The 19,670-nt window shown below is 46.1% G+C and overlaps 1 protein-coding gene across 1 annotated transcript in view; it reads left to right on the top strand.

The window, feature by feature from the left end:
* The window catches only part of LOC139266571 (isoaspartyl peptidase/L-asparaginase), a 677,377-nt gene that overhangs the window by 358,008 nt on the left and 299,699 nt on the right, over positions 1–19,670 (top strand). The window contains 1 exon segment of the mRNA XM_070884166.1: positions 17,150–17,311. Coding sequence (XP_070740267.1) covers positions 17,150–17,311 — 162 coding nt within the window.

The raw sequence follows: 19,670 nt of genomic DNA, 5'->3' as shown, positions 1-19,670 counted from the left end.
TTAGTTCAGAAATAGTGTAGAGTTTTTGCGCTGGGGGGAATATCGTTTTGGGTCTCCTGAATGTCAACGTGAATACACAGCTTTTTGTCTTCAGCTGGTGGTGTTCGGACTAATAACATAAGCAAGCGACGCCACTCCTACCATGTCACAGCCCTAGTCGGTAGAGTTACTGAGGGAAGTCAGATTTGGAATCAGTGAAATTTGTATTTATGTGTAGACCCCCATAGTTGCAGAGAGGTTGTGGGTGGAAAACCTGACCAGGCTGGAGATGCGGCGTTCCTGCCGAATTTAATGGCAGGATCTCATGATAATTTTTCTTCTTCCGTTTCCCACCCGTCAACCGGACACATCGACAGGCTGCCTGGCTTCCGGGTGGGAAAACCCTTTTAAAATATTGAATATATCTATACTTTGTGACCATTTAGTGTTTACATGAGATCATGATTCATTCTGCTAAGCGGCTGTCATGAAATAAGATTCCCCCTCTCATTTTCTTTGCTTAAATTTTGCTTGAAAGCAACATTTTTACACACCATGAAATGCCTCTTAAATCTTTGCACAAATGTCCTGTCTCTCTATCTGAGCTCAAACAGCAGAGAAGTTTTTCAATTTTTCAGCAATCTCTAAATATGAATAGGAACATTGCATTCACTGAGATTTCTTTTGAACACTGCATGGAATGTTGAACACGTTTCTTTAAACAGTGCATATAAAAGTGGGCAACAAACATTAAACACATTCTTCTAGTCTATTGTTATTGGTGTATCAGCAGGTCGGATGGCAGAGTGAATCCCTTCCCACAGTTGGAGCGGGTGAACGGCCTCTCCCCGGTGTGAACTCACTGGTGTGTCAGCAGGTCGGATGACAGAGTGAATCCCTTCCCACAGTTGGAGCAGGTGAACGGCCTCTCCCCGGTGTGAACTCACTGGTGTGTCAGCAGGTCGGATGACAGAGTGAATCCCTTCCCACAGTTGGAGCAGGTGAACGGCCTCTCCCCGGTGTGAACTCACTGGTGTATCAGCAGGTAGGATGACAGAGTGAATCCCTTCCCACAGTTGGAGCAGGTGAACGGCCTCTCCCCGGTGTGAACTCGCTGGCGTGTCAGCAGGTGGCATGGCTGAGTGAATCCTTTCCCACACTCAGAGAGCAGGTGAATGGCCTCTCCCCGGTGTGAACTCGCTGGTGTATCAGCAGGTAGGATGACAGAGTGAATCCCTTCCCACAATCGGAGCAGGTGAACGGCCTCTCCATGGTGTGGCCTTGCCGATGTGTTTCCAGCTGGGACGGATAGTTGAATCGTTTTCCACAGTCCCCACATTTACATGGTTTCTCCCTAGTGTGACTGCGCTTGTGTCTCTCCAGTTTAGATGATCGGCTGATACACCGTCGAGAGAACAGCTCCGCAGGTCGGGCTATAAAAGAGCTGGAGTGGCGGGCCTGGGACATCGTGGCCCCCCGACCTGTGAGAGAACGGCTCCGCAGGTCGGGAAGTAAAAGAGCTGGAGCGGTGTACCACTTCAATCTCCAGAGCGAGCTGCTCCAAGTGTGCAACAATTTTGAGATGGGCGGCTGGGTGATGTCATCAAAACCCTGGTCGCGGTTTTGGAGGGTGGACAGGAACATTGGCAGGACCCAGGTACAGAGGAGTGGGAAGGTCGAGGCGGATGAGCGGCGAGTGTTTGTGGCGAGATCCGATGAATGTTTATGGCGGAGGAGAGGCGCAAGATCGTGGCAGAGGTGCGACAGTTGAGGGTACAAGGCCCAGAAGAGGCAAGGGCCCAGGGCAGCACAGCCAGCCCACACTACACTTTGTGTGCGCACTAGGTCTGTGCAGCAGATCTGGTCTCCAGTGGTTAATCCTTGCCACTGGACCAAGACCTAGCTCTGTCAAACCCGTGTAGTGATTGGTGTGCAATGGTACAGGCATCTTCCATTCCCTCAATTGGAGTTCAGCACTGGAACATCAGGTCCTCATCGAAACATCTGTGAACTCGTGGAAGCAAGTCATCCTCGCTCGAGGGACCGCCTATGATGATGATGATGATGATGTTATTGGTATCTGTCGTGTATTTGCTTCATGGGTTCTTTGCTTAAGAATTCACAGCTACACATTTGCTGCAAAGAACTAATTGGTTTATTAACAAAGGTTTAACAATCAAACTGAAAATTACCAGTTCATCCTCTCTCTTAGGCAGTCCCTTGGAGTCGAGGATGACTTGCTTCCACATAATATGAGTTCTCAGGTGACTGATGAGTCCAATGCAGGATCTACAGTCTCTGTCACAGGTGGTTGGAGGGACGGGTGGGTGGGGTGCTTGATTTGTCGTATGCTCCTTCCGCTGTTTGTATTTGGCTTCCGCGTGCTCCCAACGAAGAGACCCGAGGTGTTCAGCGCCTTCCCGGATGCTTCTCCTCCACTTCGGGCGGTCTTGGGCCAGGGATTCCCAGGTGTCGGTGGGAATGTTACACTTTTACAAGGAGGCTTTGAGGGGGTCCTTTGAAGCATTTCCTCTGCCCACCTGGCCGTGTCGGAGCTCTGAGTAGAGCGCTTATTTTTGGAGTCTCGTGTCGGGCATGCAGATGATGTGTCCTGTCCAGCAGAGCTGATCGAGCCTGGTCAATGCTTCGATGCTGGGGATGTTGGCTTGAGCGAGAACACCGACGTTGGTGCGCCTATCCTGCCAATGGATTTGCAGGATCTTGCGGAGGCAGCGTTGGTGGTACTTTTCCAGTGCTTTGAGGTGCCTGCTGTATGTAGTCTATGAATCGATGCATATAGGAGGGCGAGTATCACTAATGTTCTGTAGACCATGAGCTTGGTGCCGGGTTTGAGGTCCTGGTCTTCAAACACTCTCTTACTCAGGCGACCAAAGGCTGCACTGGCACACTGAAGGCGGTGTTGGACTTTGTCATCGACGTCTGCTCGTTGATAGTAGGCTCCGAGGTATAGGAAATGGTCCATGTTGTCCAAGATCTCGTCATGGATCTTGATAATCAGGGGGCAGTACTGTGTGGCGGGAGCAAGTTGGTAGAGGACCTTTGTCTTACGGATGTTTAGTGTAAGGCCCATACCCTCGTATGCTTCGGTGAAGGGGTTGACGATGGTTTGGAGTTTGAGCTCCAAGTGTGTGCAAACGCAAACGTCATCTGCATACTGTAATTCAATGGCAGAGGATGAGATCATTCACCAGGCTCACAACTGCACACCTCATCGTGGAGAACCTGAACTCAATTAATTGGGATTTTATTGAGTCACATCACATGACTGGCTACGCCACTCAAAGTAAACAGCTGCACAACTATTTTGAGCGTAACTTTAAATCAAGTGCCCCCTTTTGGTGGGGCACTAGGACCCACAAATTTCCAAATAAAACTTTAAAGGAAACTTAAATCAAATTAAAATTTGGTTGCTGGGGGTAATGATGCACTCCAGTCTCTCCAATGCGAGCATACCGGTGGACACTGCGTGCTTCATCTCCAGGGACACCCTGACATGAATGTAGCCGTGGAAGAGAGGCAGGCAGTCGGGCTGAACGGCCCCCTCGACCTTTCGTTGCCTGGACCAGGAGCAGTCCTATGAGGAGGCCCTCTGACCTGCCCGCTCCCCTCCGCACCAGATGCCCAAAGATCAGGAGCGTGGGACTGAAGTGCAGCCAAAAATCGAGGAGCAGCCCCATGCTCACAGGTACATACATTATAGTATCCATACTATAACGCCCCAAATTGGTTGACTGTTACATACTTATGCGATATTGTGGGAAAAACCATTCTCTTTTAGTTGCTATAGACAGCTGGTTTTCTGATTGAACTAATGAAAAGAAAGAAGTTGCAGTTATGTAGGATAATGCAATAGATGTAATATGCCTGGAATTTCAAAATGGCACCGCATAATAGACACATGCCTAAAGTCAGAGCATGTGGAGTCAAGAGACCAGAGTCAGAATGGAAGACAAACACCGGCATGAAACAGTAGGGCCCAATGGTCTGTTTCTATGCTCTACAGTTTATGCAATTCTTCCCCAAACATCGAAAGTGGACGAGTTACCAGATTTCTGTAGTCTCTGAGCGCCATTGTTTCGGAGCAGGAAAGATGTGACATTTTCCAAAACCAGAGCCAGTATTTTATATTGCGGTCCTTGCATCAAGGTAAGACTTCAAACATAAGAACATAAGGAGATAAGAACATACGAATTAGGAGGGGAGTAGGCCGTACGGCCCCTCGAGCCTGCTCCGCCATTCAATAAGCTTATGGCTGATAGAATCATGGAATAGATTTCCCACCCGATTCCCATACCCCTTGATTCTCCAAGTGTCCAAAAATCTATCTATCTCAGCCTTGAATATACGCAACGATTCAGTATCCACAGCTCTCTGGGGCAGAGAATTCCAAAGATACACAATCCTCTGAGTGAAGACATTCCTCCTCATCTCAGTCTTAAATGGCCAACCCCTTATCCTGAGACTGCCCCCTAGTTCTAGACACTCCAGCCAGGGGAAACAACCTCTCAGCATCTACCCTGTCAATCCCCTCCAGAATCTTGTATGTTTCAATGAGAGTACCTCCCATTCTTCTAAACTCCAGAGAATATAAGCCCAATCTGTTCAATCTACCTTCATAAGACAACTCTTTCATCTCAGGAATCAATCTAGTGAACCTTCATTGCACCACCTCTAAGGCAAATATATCCTTCCTCCGATAAGGAGACTAAAACTGTGCACCAGGTGTGGTCTCACCAAGGCCCCGTACAATTGTAATAAGACTGCCTCACACTTATAGTCCAACTCTCGAGCAATAAAGGCCAACATGCCATTTGCCTTCCTTATTACTTGCTGTACCTGCATGCTAACTTTTTGTGTTTTCTGTACGAGGACACTTAAATCTCTATAAACACCAACATTTAATAGTTTCTCACCATATAAAACATATTCTGTGGCCAAAATTCACCCCCACCAGAAACTGGTCGCACTTAACGTTTTTCCCATGTTTTCACCGCCGCGGTGGATGTGGTGGCCTCTTGCGTGAAATTCAGCTCTTTGTCTTTTTTTTTCGAGCAGGGTGGAAGTCGGTCATAATGGGGGCGGAAATGGGGGTGGGCGGAATGTCCATCGCTATCAGTCATCAGAGCTGGGCTGGTGATGTCATCATGCTGACACGTCACCACGTCCCTCCCCTTCATTTAAAGGGGAGGGCCGCTGAGAACGCTGTGATTATTTTAGTTAGGTATCATTGGGCCACCAGGGAGGGTTTCGGCTGGGCCAGTGGCATGGTACCAAAGAGGGGATGCCAGGCTTGCCTGTTGGCAGCCCGGCCGAACACGGGGGCATAATTATCGGGCCGACCTGGCAGTAGGCTGACAAGAAGAAATAAGATGGTGGTTGCGGCAATGCGCCCTCCCCTTTAATGGCTACCACACCGCCATTTTACACACACTGCAAACACAGCGCACTGTTGGGTGGACCAAGCGACGACTGCAAGATTTTTTGAGCTGAATTTTGCTTGCGGGGCGGGAAATCGGCGGTGTGCGCTTTGATGACGCACTTAGCAGGGTTCGGCATCAGTGGGGTGGAAGTGGGGACCGCTGGAAAAATCACCGAGGAGAATTTCGCGAGCGGCGGCCATTCGACACTGCCGCATTGCCGCCACTTTCCGGCGGAAACAGGCCTTATCAGGAGGCTGAATTTCGGCTCCTTTGTTTTTCTGTTCTTCCTATCAAGGTGAATAATCTCACATTTACCCACATTACACTCCATCTGCCACCTTATTGCCCAATCACTTAAACTGTCTATATCCCTTTGCAGGCTCTTTGTGTCATCCTCACAGATTACTTTCCCACGTAGCTTTGTATCATCAGCAAACTTAGATATATTACGCTCGGTCCCTTCATCTAAGTTATTAATCTAGATTGTAAATAGCTGAGGCCTAAGCACTGATCCTTTCGGCACCCCACCAATCTGAAAATGGCATGTTTATCCCAACTCTGTTTTCTGTCCTTTAACCAATCCTCTATTCATGCCCAATCCCATGAACCCTTATCTTGCATAACAACATTTTATGTGGCACCTTATTGAATGCAAAATTCTTCACTCGATGCGAAAAGTGCCCATGTTAAAAATACAGATCAGGACGAAGTCAGATGAGTGCAAGAACCTTCAACACTTAAAAATACATAGCTGCAGAAATTGCGGGAGGAGACTTCCCGCGGGCGGATGTCTCCGACCTGAAAGAAATCTACAAACTGTTGCCGACTTGCAGTCCTGGGCCTCTATGCGAAGGCTTGCTTAGAGACCCAGGTATCCCAGGGGTGCAGGCACTTCACACGCGGCCCTAGGTTCACGTGGGCCGGCCCAACCAATCCAAGGAGGGGGATCCCCATTCATACTTGTGGTGTGTTCCGACTGTACAGAATCACCATAAGTATGAATGGGAATACTTCCAAAAATACACGAACACTTAAAATAATTTTTTTTGAAACATTATGTATTTAAAATTAAGCAAAATTGAATTTAATTCATTATTTAAAACAAAAATTACATTCTTGGAAAAATAAATGTACATATTTTAAAGGGTCTAAAAATAAAGTTACCTTATTTCACAGGTGTTTAAATGTTTAAATTATTGAAAGAAAATGTACTTTTCTTTATAAGTCCTTTATAAGTATTACACTGATAATTTTATCAGGCGCAAGAATTTCTGGGCAGTCGCTGGGCAGAAGTTGGGCAAATAGCCCAAATCTTCGTAGTGATTTACTTCAGATTTGTACGATTTGTCAAGAGAATGCTTGACAGATTGCAAGTTCCGGGTTTCGGTACATGCGCAGTACATGCGTAAACCTGGAACTTGTGCGGCCCCTATGGTGCGTGCGCAACTCGTACATGCCCGTGGGGGGCGCAAATTCGGCCCCATAATTTTTTAAATTTAAACGATATCACTCAAAGTGGGCTGGTATTCATTAATTCTGAATTAACATGCAGAGAATAGAAACTAATGCTCGTCAACTGGAAGAATATGATTCCCATATTGTGACATCCAGTGAACTGATAGATGCATTCATATTAATAGCATTAATCTTCCGCATGATTGAGAAGCATCGGGTAAAGTGCTGGTTTCACATGACAGATGAATGGCTGTCACTTATATTATGGTATAATTGTGATTAACAGCGAGAGAAGGTAGCAGTTCTGGATTCCTCATCACTGATATCACATCGCTTCGCTGATACAAGCATGAGAGAGCTTACATGGATTTAACAGCACAGAAACAGGCCATTCGGTCCAACTGGTCTGTGCCGCTGTTTGTGCTCCGTACAAGACTCCACCCATCCGAGTTCACCTCACCCTATCAGCATATCTTCCTGTTTCTTTCTCACTCAGTGTTTGTCTAGCTTCCCCTTAAATGCATCGAAGCTATTTGCCTCAATCACTCCATGTGGCAGCGAGTTTCACATTCTAACCACTCTCTGGGTTCAGTCTTTCCCAATAGTTACAACCTCTCAGTTCTGGTATCAACATTTATGCATCTTTTTGACACCTTTTCCAGTGCCTTTATATATTTTTCTTCCTTTGAAGACCAGGGCCTCGAAAGTAACCCTCCACCACCCCCTCATGTCAGATGGGATAAGGTCAGGGTGGATAGGGGGGGATAAGAAACGGAGATCGCAACCACATCCCGCCGTGTACATGCCCGTTGCCATTTTCACGGCAGCGGGTTTCATGGAGCACGAGCGTACTTAATGGAGAGGTGGTGCCATTCATTAACATATTTACATCAGGCTCCCACAGCGCAGCCTGGTTTAAATTTAACAGTTGCCGGCCTGGTTTCCCAGGGCTCGGGAAACCTGGTAGTGAAAGGGAGCCGGGAGCTGCTGGCCCCAGAAGGTAAGTGCTTTTTGCAGCACTCCTAGTGGGCTATGAAGAGCAGGTGTACTCCCCGCTTCCCTCCCCGCCCCCCCCCCCCGCCCCTCAAGAAAGCTTTCGGCTGACCCTCTGCTGATCATGGCCTCTCTCTTCCCCATGCCGCGATCGCCACCAACGTCTCTCAAGCCTCCAAGACCAGATCTCCGGCCTTTCCCCCATCACCCTCCCAATGTCCTCTCTCTTCCCCTCCGCCCGTGCCAAGTCCCAACCTCGGACCGCTCCCTCCCCTGCTTGCTGGGAACTGTCTCCAAGGGTCCCTGGATTTGATCTCCTCCAGCTGGTTCCCACACCCGGCAAACCTCCCCCTCAAGCCCCGATCTCCCGTTGATTTGTCCGGCTGCCGGGTGGGAAATGGAAGAGAAAAACTATCATGAGGTCCTGCTGTTAAATTATCATTCCCGGTCTAATTGGGTTTTCCCTGTGTTTCCATGCTCCGTCCACTCTCCCCACCTCCTCGTAAATATCAGGGCCCAGTGCTCTTAAGTGTGGTATCCGTACAGAGCTGTCCTTACAGAATCGTGCTCCTGGGAGGCCACTATGCACACTCCCCTCGCCCCACCCCTGCAATTTCCTGTCCAATAAAATCAGGGCATCAAAAATTGTGGGGACTGCACCCTCAATGTCCTATATGCTCCCCAATGGGAGTGTAATTTTGCTAAATCGACCCTTATGCCCTTCTCATAGTTCGGAAGAAAAAACTTGCATTTATAGAACAATCTTTGTAATCTTCTCTAGCCCTACAACCTACAATGCTCACCGATGCTCAGTTAGTGTTCCGCCAGGACCCAGACCTCACTACAGCCTTGGTCCAGAGCTGAAGGAGCCATAGTAAAACTGAAGTCAATTAGAATCAGGGGGAAAACTCTCCACTGGCTAGAGTCATACCTAGCAGAAAGGAAAATGGTTGTGGTGGCTGGAGGTCAATCATCCCAGCCCCAGGACATCGCTGCAGGAATTCCTCAAGACAGTGTTCAATTCCATTCGCAACTCCCCAGATAATGGAGCAGTCCATGCCCGCATGCAGCAAGACCTGGACAACATTCCGGCTTGGACTGATAAGTGGGAAGTGACATTCGCACAACACAAATGCCAGGCAATAACCATCTCCAACAAGAGAGAGAGTCTAACCACTACCCATAACATTTAACGTCATTAACATTACTGAATCCACCACCATCAATGTCCTGGGGGTCACCATTGACCAGAAACGAAACTGGACCAGCCGTATAAGTATTGTGGCTAGAAGAACAGGTCAGAGGCTGGGTATTTTGTGGTGTGTGACTCATCTCTTGACTCCCCAAAGCCTTTCCATCATCTACAAGGCACAAGTCAGGAGTGTGATGGAATACTCTCCACTTGCCTGGATGAGTGCAGCTCCAACAACACTCAAGAAGCTCGACACCATCCAGGAGAAAGAAACCTGCTTGATTGCCACCCCATCTACCACCTTAACCATTCACTCCCTCCACCACTGGCGCGCCGTGGCTGCAGTGTGTACCATCTACAAGTTGCACTGCAGCGATTTGCCAAGGCAAATTCAGTAGCACCTCCCAAACCCACAACCTCTATCACCTAGAAGGACAACAGCAGCAGATGCATGGGATCATCATCACCTCCAAGTTCCCCTCCAAGCCACACACCATCCTGCCTTGGAAATATATCACCCGTTTCTTCATCGGCGCATGGTCAAAATCCTGGAACTCCCTCCCAAACAGCACTATGGGTGCACCTTCGTCACAGGGATTGCAATGGTTCATGAAGGTGGCTCACCACCACCTTCTCAAGGGCAATTAGGGATGGGCAATAAATGCCGACCTTGGCAGTGACACCCACATCCCAGGAATGAATAATAATAAAAATGGCAAAATGCTGCCTTACCTGCAGAATTTGTGTCACTTCCATTCAAATTGGCCTACCAAAGCCCTCAATGCCTTGAAAAATAGCTGTTCCACCCTCATATATGCAGAGTTCAAAGGTCAAAGGAGCTGAGATCACTGTTCAATTGAGCTTCTTGATTGCTTGTTCTTTGCCATCATCTTCACATCATTGAGATGTTCTCTGCAGCTATTTCAGTCTTTTTGAATTTTTGACACGGCATTTATCACAGATTGCACAGTGTTCCTAAAATACTAACGTTTTAAAATTATTATCCTTGTTTTCAAATACCCTACGAGTCATTGCTCCTGCCCTACAACCCCCCGAGATATCTGCGTGCTTTTGATTCCAATTTCTTGTGCATCCCCGATTTTCATCGCTACACCATTGGTGGCCATGCCGTTAACTGCCTAGGCCTTAAGCTCTGTAATTCCCTCCCTAAACCTCTCCGCCTCTCTACCTCTCTCTTGTTGTTGCTGCTGAAAGCCTGTGTCTCGGAACCAAAAAACCAGATTTCTGCATTTTATCTAGAGTCGGATCTGCTTCTACCCGTCTGAAACATGGGCGGGGGTGGGGAGCAATTTTAACCTGACCCGCCCATCGGGAAACTGATGGGATCGGGTGCAATGCTAATTTTACACCCCGCCCCATTTCATTCTCTGGTGAAGTCCAATATCGGGCAGGGTGTAAAACAGCTGTCCCACCCAATCTTGTGAGATTCCCTCCAGGCAAGTCAGGTTAAAATTGTTGGTTGAGGGATAAGTATTGGCCCAGAACAGCTGGGAAAATTCCCCTGCTCTTCTTCGAAATAGTGCCATGGGAACCTTTTCCAGTTCTGACGAAAGGTCATCGACCAGAAATTTTAGCTCTGTTTCTCTCTCCACAGATGCTGCCAAATCTGTTGAGTATTTCCAGCATTTTCTGTTTTCATTTCAGATTTCCAGCATCCGCAGTATTTTTATTTTGTGTTAAAATTAGCGCAATGATTTGTGTGTGCCACCATTTTGTACCACTCTCCACCAGCATATATGGCATTAGGTTAATTTGTAAAGATCAGCGGGGCCCATTTTGAGGCACTTAAATTCACTGATCACATTGGTATTCACTTGTGTGTGATTGGCCTTGGAAGGGGTGCATCATGATACCGAGGCTAAAAGGATTACATTATGAGGAGAAATTGCATAGTGTCATGTATGTATGCTTGGGGTACTTCGTGACAAACAAAATGGAGAAACCCACTGACGCAGTTAGGCGCAGGGCGGTCTTCCTCACAATTTGCGGTCTGAAAATCTATGGACTCATAAAGAATCTTCTCTCGTCTGCAAATCCAACAGACAAGGACTATGAGGAATTGTGCGCCCTGGTACGTGACAATCTCAAACCAGAAGAAGGCACCATCATTTCACGATATCGATTCTACAAGCACGTTTGTTCTGAGGGCCAGGATGTGTCAGAATTCGTTGCCGACCTAAGACGTCTAGCTGGACCGTGTAAGTTCGAAAACGCGTTGGTAGACATGCTGCGGGACTTCTTTGTAATCGGCATCAACCACAAGCTGATCCTGCGTAAGCTATTGGCGACGGAAACACTGCACTTGAGCAAGGCCATCACGATTGCCCAGGCATGCATGATGACGGACGAACACTTAAAGCAGATATCATCGGAAAATCGGAACTCGGCAAGTACTGCAAACAAGATTGTATCGGCGTTTGGCAGAGCTGCATATGGCAGGGCCTACTCGACTGCGTATGCATCCGATTTCACCATGTTGCCGTATAATCATCAGCCTCATCAGTGTCGATTTAAACAGTACATTTGTAAAGGCTGTTTGAGACAGGGGCATCTCCAGCGCATGTGTCCGCAACTGAGAAAGCGTGCTGCGACACACCATATGGAGGATGATGACCATTATAGTGCGGATTCGGATATGCAATCTGAGATACCAGAGGAGGAAGTGTATGGACTGCATTCGTTTCTAACAAAGAGCTAACCGATAATGATTAATGTGAAACTTAATGGTGTGCTGGTACCGATGGAATTGGACACGGGTGCGAGTCAACCAATAATGAGCCAGAGAACATTTGACAAGCTGTGGGATACAAATGCTGTGAGGCCTAAGCTGAGTCCAGTCAATGCCAAGTTGCGTATATATACTAAAGAACTCATAACAGTGATTGGCAGTGCAGTAGTCAAGGTGTCGTATGATGGTGCGGATCATGATTTAGCATTATGGATTGTTCCAGGCAATGGTCCAAAGCTGTTTGGCAGGAATTGGCTAGAAAAAATCAAATGGAATTGGAATGATATCAAAGCCTTGTCGTCGGAGGATGATATTCCATGTGCTCAAGTGCTGAGCAAGTTCCCCTCGCTGTTTGAACCAGGCATCGGCAAATTCATGGGAGCCAAGGTGCAGATCCACGTGGACTGGGATGCAAGACCCGTCCATCATAAAGCTCGGGCGGTTCCGTACATGATGAATGAGAAGGTCGAAATCAAACTGGACGGACTCCAGCGTGAAGGGGTCATATCACCGGTCGAATTTAACAAATGGGCCAGCCCCATTGTTCTTGTGTTGAAGAGTGATGGCACTGTCAGAATTTGTAGAGACTACAAGGTTACGATCAACCGAGTTTCGAATCAGGATCAATACCCATTACTGAAGGCTGATGACCTGTTTGCAATGCTAGCCGGGGGGAAGCCGTTCACGAAACTGGATCTGACGTCGGCCTACATGACACAGGAGCTGGTCGAGATGTCGAAGAAACTTACGTGCATCAACACTCATAAAGGACTGTTTATCTACACAGGTGTCCTTTCGGAATTCACTTGGCTGCAGCCATAGAGGAACATGGAGAATCTACTGAAGTCCGTCCCTAGAACCGTCGTGTTCCAAGATGACATCCTGGTCACAGGTCGTGACTCCGCCAAACATCTGAACAACCTGGAAGAGGTTCTACATCGTCTGGACAAAGTGGGACTCAGACTGAAACGTTCAAAGTGCTTCTTCATGGCACCAGAAGTCGAATTCCTAGGGAGGAAAATTGCTGCTGATGGCATCAGGCCTACGGACTCAAAAACCAAGGCCATCAAAAATGCATCCAAACCTCAGAATGTGATGGAGCTGTGTTTGTTCCTTGGTCTACTCAACTACTTCGATAATTTCCTACCTAGATTGAGCACTTCATTAGAGCCACTGCACATGCTGCTAAGAAAAGGTTTGGGGTGTGTCTCAAGACAGAGCTTTTGAGAAAGCTACTAATCTGTTTTGCTCTAACAAGCTGCTGGTATATTATGATCCGTGTAAGCATCTAGCATTGGCCTGTGATGCTTCATCATATGGAGTTGGTTGTGTCCTTCAACAAGCTAATGAGTCGGGTAAACTACAACCTGTTGCGTATGCTTCTAAAAGTTTGTCAAACGCGGAAAGAGCCTACAGCATGGTAGAAAAAGAAGCATTAGTCTGTGTGTATGGGGTTCAAAAGATGCATTAGTACCTGTTTGGTCTTCAGTTTGAACTGGAAACAGATCATAAGCCACTCATTTCATTGCTTTCGGAAAACAAGGGTATCAATACCAATGCATCGTCCCACATCCAGAGGTGGGCGCTGACATTATCTGCCTATGATTATGTCATTCACCATAGACCTGGCACCACGAATTGTGCCGATGCACTGAGCCGTCTGCCGTTGCCTACACCGGAGGTGGAAACGCCACAACCTTCAGACCTACTGTTAGTCATGGATGCTTTTGAAAGTGAAGGAACCCCTGTCACTGCTCAATAAGTTAATACCTGGACCAGCCAGGACCCGATATTATCGATTGTGAAATGTTGTGTCCTTAGTGGTGATTGGTCTGCCGTTCCCAAGCAAATGGATGATGAGACCAAACCTTATAACCCTCGCAAAGACGAACTATCCATTCAGTCAGATTGTTTACTGTGGGGTAATCGTGTTGTTATGCCTAAGAAAGGCAGAGAAAATTTGTACGTGGCCTACATAGCACTCATCCCGGTATTGTCATGATGAAAGTCATTGCCAGGTCTCATGTATGGTGGCCTGGAATTGACTCTGATCTGGAATCATGTGTACATCAGTGCATCACTTGCATGCAACTAATTAAAGCACCAGTGAAATCGCCGCTAAGTCTGTGGTTGTGGCCATCTAAACCATGATCCAAGATCCACATCGACTTTGCAGGTCCCTTCCTGGAAAAGATGTCTTTAGTTGTGGTGGATGCATATTCCAAGTGGATAGAGTGTATAATTATGTCATCCAGTACATCCACAGCTACCATTGGAGAGCCTTCGTGTCATGTTTGCCACTCGTGGTCTGCCCAACATCGTTGTAAGCGACAACGGACCTTGCTTCACTAGTCTGGAGTTTCAAGAGTTCATGAAACTCAATGGTATCAAACATGTGAGGTCAGTACCATTCAAACCCGCATCCAATGGTCAAGCGGAGCATGCTGTCCAAACCATCAAGCAGAGTATGAAACGTGTAACTCAAGATTCAATGCAGACTGGCTTGTCACGCATATTGCTTAGTTACAGGACAAGACCCCACACGCTTACCGGGTTCCCCCCTGCTGAACTATTGATAAAAAGAGGTCTCAAGACCAGGCTTTCTCTTGTCCACCCTGACTTGAACAATCATGTTGAATACTGACGTCAAAGTCAGCAGTGGTATCATGATCGCGCTGCCGTATCACGCAACATTTTGGTTAACGATCCTGTGTAAATTATAGTCAAGGTCCCAAGTGGATCGTTGGTACTGTTACAGCCAAGGAGGGTAATGGAGTGTTTATCATCAAGCTCAAGAATGGGCAAACATGCAGGAAACATGTTGATCAGATAAAGTTGCGGCACACGGATGAACCGGAACAGTCTGAGGAAGACACATTCAGTCACCAACCAACCAACCCTCAGTCATCAGAGGACTCCGCTGTCATCAATGAATCTGGACTTTCAATCCCTGACATGATCATTGCCATTCCCATCAAATCGGCTACCCAGCCCCCAGTCATAACAGACTCAGAACGCTCGCCCAAGGCTGGAGTTGAACTGAGACGATCAACTCGGGAGTGGAAAGCCCCGGACCGTCTCAATTTGTAAAAAAACTGTTACTAATATCTTAAAGGGGATATTGTCATGTATGTATGCTTGGGTTTACTAGCCACCAGGTGGCGTGACTGTCGGAGACCTGGGGCTGTACCCACGTGTGTGCAGCACAGGTATAAAAGGGAAGCCATCATGTAATGTAATCACTTTGGGCCCTAATAAAGCAGGGCCAGGTTTGTACCTGTGTTAGTTTACAGTATTCAGTCTATCGAGTTATTACATACATAACACATAGACTAGGCTTGTATTCCCTGGAGTATAGAAGATTAAGGGGTGATCCAATTGAGATGAATAAGATGATTAAAGGAGTTGATAGGTAGAGAGAGAGAAATTATTTCCTCTGGCAGGGGAATCCAGAACAAGGAGACATAACCTTAAAATTCAAGCTAGGCCATTCAGGGGTGATGTCAGGAAACACTTTTCCACACAAAGTGGAGTGAAAATCTTTTATATGTGATTGCCGCTATAAAAGCCTCGATCATCGAAAAGAAATCTCAATCCCAGTGTTGCAGCAGAAAATAACTTTGTCTAGTGTTGTCGTCCATTAGCTGAATATAGTTGAATCTAAGATAGTCATATTCCCCTCACGATCAGCTGCTTCTCAATAGCATTGAGTCGACTTTCCCAGGCTGTGGCTGCACTGTTCTTAGTCTTGGTGCATATCTCTTTTCCATAGAATCCTACAGCGCAGAAGGAGTCCATTCTGCCTTAGTGCCTGTTGTGACTCTTTGAAAGAGCGGTCCAATTAGTCCCACTCCCCTGCTCTTTCCCCATAGCCCTGCAAATTTATTTTCCTTTTCAAGTATTTATCTAATTCCCTTTTGAAAGTTACTCTTCAATCTGCTTCCACCACCCTTTCTGGTAGTGCATTCCAGATCATAACAACTTGCTGAGTAAAGAAATTCTCATCTCCTCCCTGCTTCTTTTGCCAATTATCTTATATCTGTTTTCTCTGGTTACCAACTCTTCATCTAGTATAAATAGTTTCTCCCTATCTACTCTACCAAACTCTATTAATTCTCCCTTTCACCTTCTCTGCTCTAAGGAGAACAATACCAACTTCTCTAGGCTCTCCATGTTAACTCAAGTCCCTCAGCCCTGGCACCATTCTGGTAAATCTCCCCTGCACCCTCTCCAAGGCCTTAACATCCTTCCTATATTGGTAAAGCGCAGTTTTTTTCTTTCAAAAGAAAGAAAGAACTAGCACTGATACAGCGCCTTTCATGACCTTGGACAGACCAAAACATTTTTCAGCCAATTAAGTACTTTTTGAAGTGTAGTAAATGTTGTAATGTAGGAAACACGGCAGCCAATTTATACATAGCAAGATTCCACAATCAGCAATGTGACCAGCTAGTCTCTATTTGCCCTTGAACACCTGGGAGAATTCCACAGCTCTTCTTCAAAATAGTGCCCTGGAACCTTTTACACCCTTCTGAGCGGGCAGGCGTTTTGTTTAATGTCTCATCCAAAAGACAGCACCTCCGACAGTGCAGCACTCCCTCAGTCCTGCACAGTTGTGTTCTCCTAGATTCTGTGCTCAAGTTTCTGGAGTGGGACTTTCTTTAGGAAAGCTTTAATTTGGACAACATAGAGGCATACGTTAACAAGATCTGACTGCGACCACTTGTAAGGAAGTAGATCTTATTATTGCTAACAATAGTTGCTGCGAGGTATTTTGTTTCTGTTTTGATATTCTTTGCAAAGTTGCTTCATAAAATCTGCAGTCAGGTAAAGCAGGACTTTAATGAGTACGCTGCTTCCATCAAATTGTTTTGCAGTGCTGCGTCAGGATAATTTTTGTTAGATTGAGAAAAACTCAGTTATGGATTGAATCACAGATGTGAATGTAACGTTATGGATTGTGATACAATACATAATGGGCAGGCTAAGTTGGTCTGTCACTGCACTGTCAGCTTCACAGGTTAGTTTAAAAGGAACGTGACATCATGTATCAAACCTTTAATCCGCCCGTGTTCAAAGTGACATTTGGCACTTTTATTATAATGGTGTAGCACAGGGCTTTTCTTTGGCACTTCTGCAAAAACATCTACAAGGCTAGTAGAAAACTATTACCCAGCTGGAATGAAAAAAAAATCGCTGAAAACAGGAGATAGCCATTAAAGCTAATATGTGTGTGCGTGTGTGTGTGTGACTGTGCATATTGGATTAACACATGGTGGTATTTGAACTCAGCCAATGTTGGCACTGATTTGTGTCGTCATCTCTCTTTCACTTTGACAGACAGACCATGTCATGATTGCCGATGAGGGTGCCAGCAGGTTTGCCGAAAGTCTTGGTTTTGCACAGGCTGCCACGACGGAGTTGGTGACCCCAAGCGCCAGAAAGGAATGGGAACTCCACCGCAAGTACCATCAGGCAGTCTCTAGCCTTTTTGATTCACAAGTGTAAGTCTAATTAGTCTGTTAAAACAAGTACAACGAGGCTGAACTTACTGAAAAAGTATGGCGTCTGATCGACGCAAGGCATTATTAGTGTATAGGTGAGCCAGCAACTTGTAGCGAGGAAGAGATACACCATGAATTGCGAATTATCACAAGTTGTTAGACGATAAGCCTCATGAAAATGGCATCCCACCCTCAATCTCCCCATGAGTTTCATGAAGTTTCTGCATTTGCTGATTAAACTCGCCACAGAAAGTTAAGTCTACCAGTTAATAGCACAAGTACCCTTTAACCATGTGATAATTGTGAATGACTGCCAATCAACCTGTCTTGCCCAGAAAGTAAAGAGTTAAATGTGTGAAGTATCATTCCTTCAGATAATTGTCTGGCCCAGAAAGTGAACAACTTAAACAGTGAAGTCTCATTCCTTTAGGTAATTAATTATTGTTGGAGATTTTAAAAATGACAAATTTACTTTTCCTTTCTGACTCTTTTTCTTTCTCGCTCTTAATCCAATCTTTCTTTCCCTCTTTCTGTGCCTGATTTAATATTGAATTCACCCACTAATTCACCGTCTTTGCCAATCATCCTTCTGTTTCTTTCTTAATCCTTAAATCTCATTGGTTAAGAAGCTAGACTGTTGGTCCTGTCATTCACCAAGGTCCCAGATGTCCCATTGCCCTCACCGCACCATTATCAGCTCGCACTTCCAGCAAGTTATAGGGCAAAAAAACTTGAGCAGAAGGTGAAAAAGTCTAACTAACGGGGCATGAGATGCCCCACTCCAGCAAATTCCGGCCCATTGTTAGAATAAGTGTTTCAATCCTTTGTTTTAAGTCTTGCTCTTTTCCCTAGCATTATTTGAGATGTAAAAGTGAACATTTTTCATTTTGAGGCCCTTATGTTTACGATCCTCCCCCCCCACCCCCAATTCCCCACCCGCTGCTAAGGCATGTCCCCAGTCTGATGAGTTTCTCCCATTGGAGATGGGTGAAAATAGTGACATATATCAACATATTTAGCAGTGAAAGTGCTCCCCATTCCCTACCTCTCAGGGGTAGGGTTGGCAACTTTGGGTCGACATATTCCTGGAGCTTTCATCATATGACCTGCTACCCAGTCAAACAGTCTTTTTATTTGCCCCACCCATGCACCCCACCCCTCCAATCTCCAATATTTTTTATAGATAATAAACTAAAGTGTTCAACATAAAAAAGTCACCATTTTTTTGAATGGCCTCGAGTTTTTCTCCCTGGGTGTTGTTTGTAGCAGTGTTCTGGAGATTAATTTTTAATTCCTGATGACTCCTGAGGAGTTAGCAACCCAATGCAGAAATTTTTGCTGTGAGGACCGATCTGCCAACCAAAGCTTGGGGTAAGGTGGTGTGCGAAGGAGCAGACTTGTGGTTGCACTGATTCATTATCCAGGTTTTCTTTACCCCCTTGGCTGCTGTTAATGGGGAAATACTAATTAAAAGCTGACTTTCAAGGTCTGCGTGGCATAGAATGATTACGTTACGTCCAACCAGAAGGTGATAACTGGAGCTTTCTGGCCAAGTTACGTTACTTTTCAGTCAGACGTTCAGGCACAGCATCTGAATCTCTGCCGCCGCCTTCAACCAGCAGGTAACAGAACGGCTTTCAAGATAATGATAGAGAAATATGCAGTTACATCTGCAGTATTTTACTTGAAGTGGTTGCAGAGAAAATGGAAAGGGAGAAATACATTTTTTCTCAAACTGAGGATGATAACGTGAGATTAGATTGATCCAATTAACAGCCGCAATATGAAATAAATAATGCAGTGTATGTAGAGACTCATTCAAGAGGCAGGGGGCATAGTCTCAGGATAAGGGGTTATCCATTTAAGACTGAGATGGGGAAGAATTTCTTCACTCAGAGGGTTGTGAATCTTTAGAATTCTCTACCTCAGAGGGCTGTGGATTCTCAGTCGTTGAGTATATTCGAGGCTGAGATCGATAGATTTCTGGGCTCTAGGGGAATCAAGGAATATGGGGATCGGGCAGGAAAGTGGAGTTGAGGTTGAAGATTAGCCTTCTAGAAATCCAAATACGCCACATGCACTGTTCCGCCTTATCCACCCTGCTCGTTACATCCTCAAAGAACTCCAGCAAATTTGTCAAACATGATTTCCCTTTCATAAAACCATGCTGATTCTGCTTGATTGAATCATGCTTTTCCAAATGTCCCGCTATTTCTTCCTTAATAATGAACTCCAGCATTTTCCCAACGACAGATGTTAGGCTAACTGGTCTATAGTTTCCTGCTTTTTGTCTGCCTCCTTTTTTGAATAGTGGCGTTACATTTGCGGTTTTCCAATCCGCTGGGACCACCCCAGAA

The sequence above is a fragment of the Pristiophorus japonicus genome, chromosome 7 (assembly GCF_044704955.1).
Source record: "Pristiophorus japonicus isolate sPriJap1 chromosome 7, sPriJap1.hap1, whole genome shotgun sequence".
Classification (NCBI taxonomy): Eukaryota; Metazoa; Chordata; class Chondrichthyes; family Pristiophoridae; genus Pristiophorus; species Pristiophorus japonicus.
The sequence above is the reverse complement of the archived record's forward strand: the minus strand, read 5'-3'. Positions and strand labels throughout refer to the sequence as shown.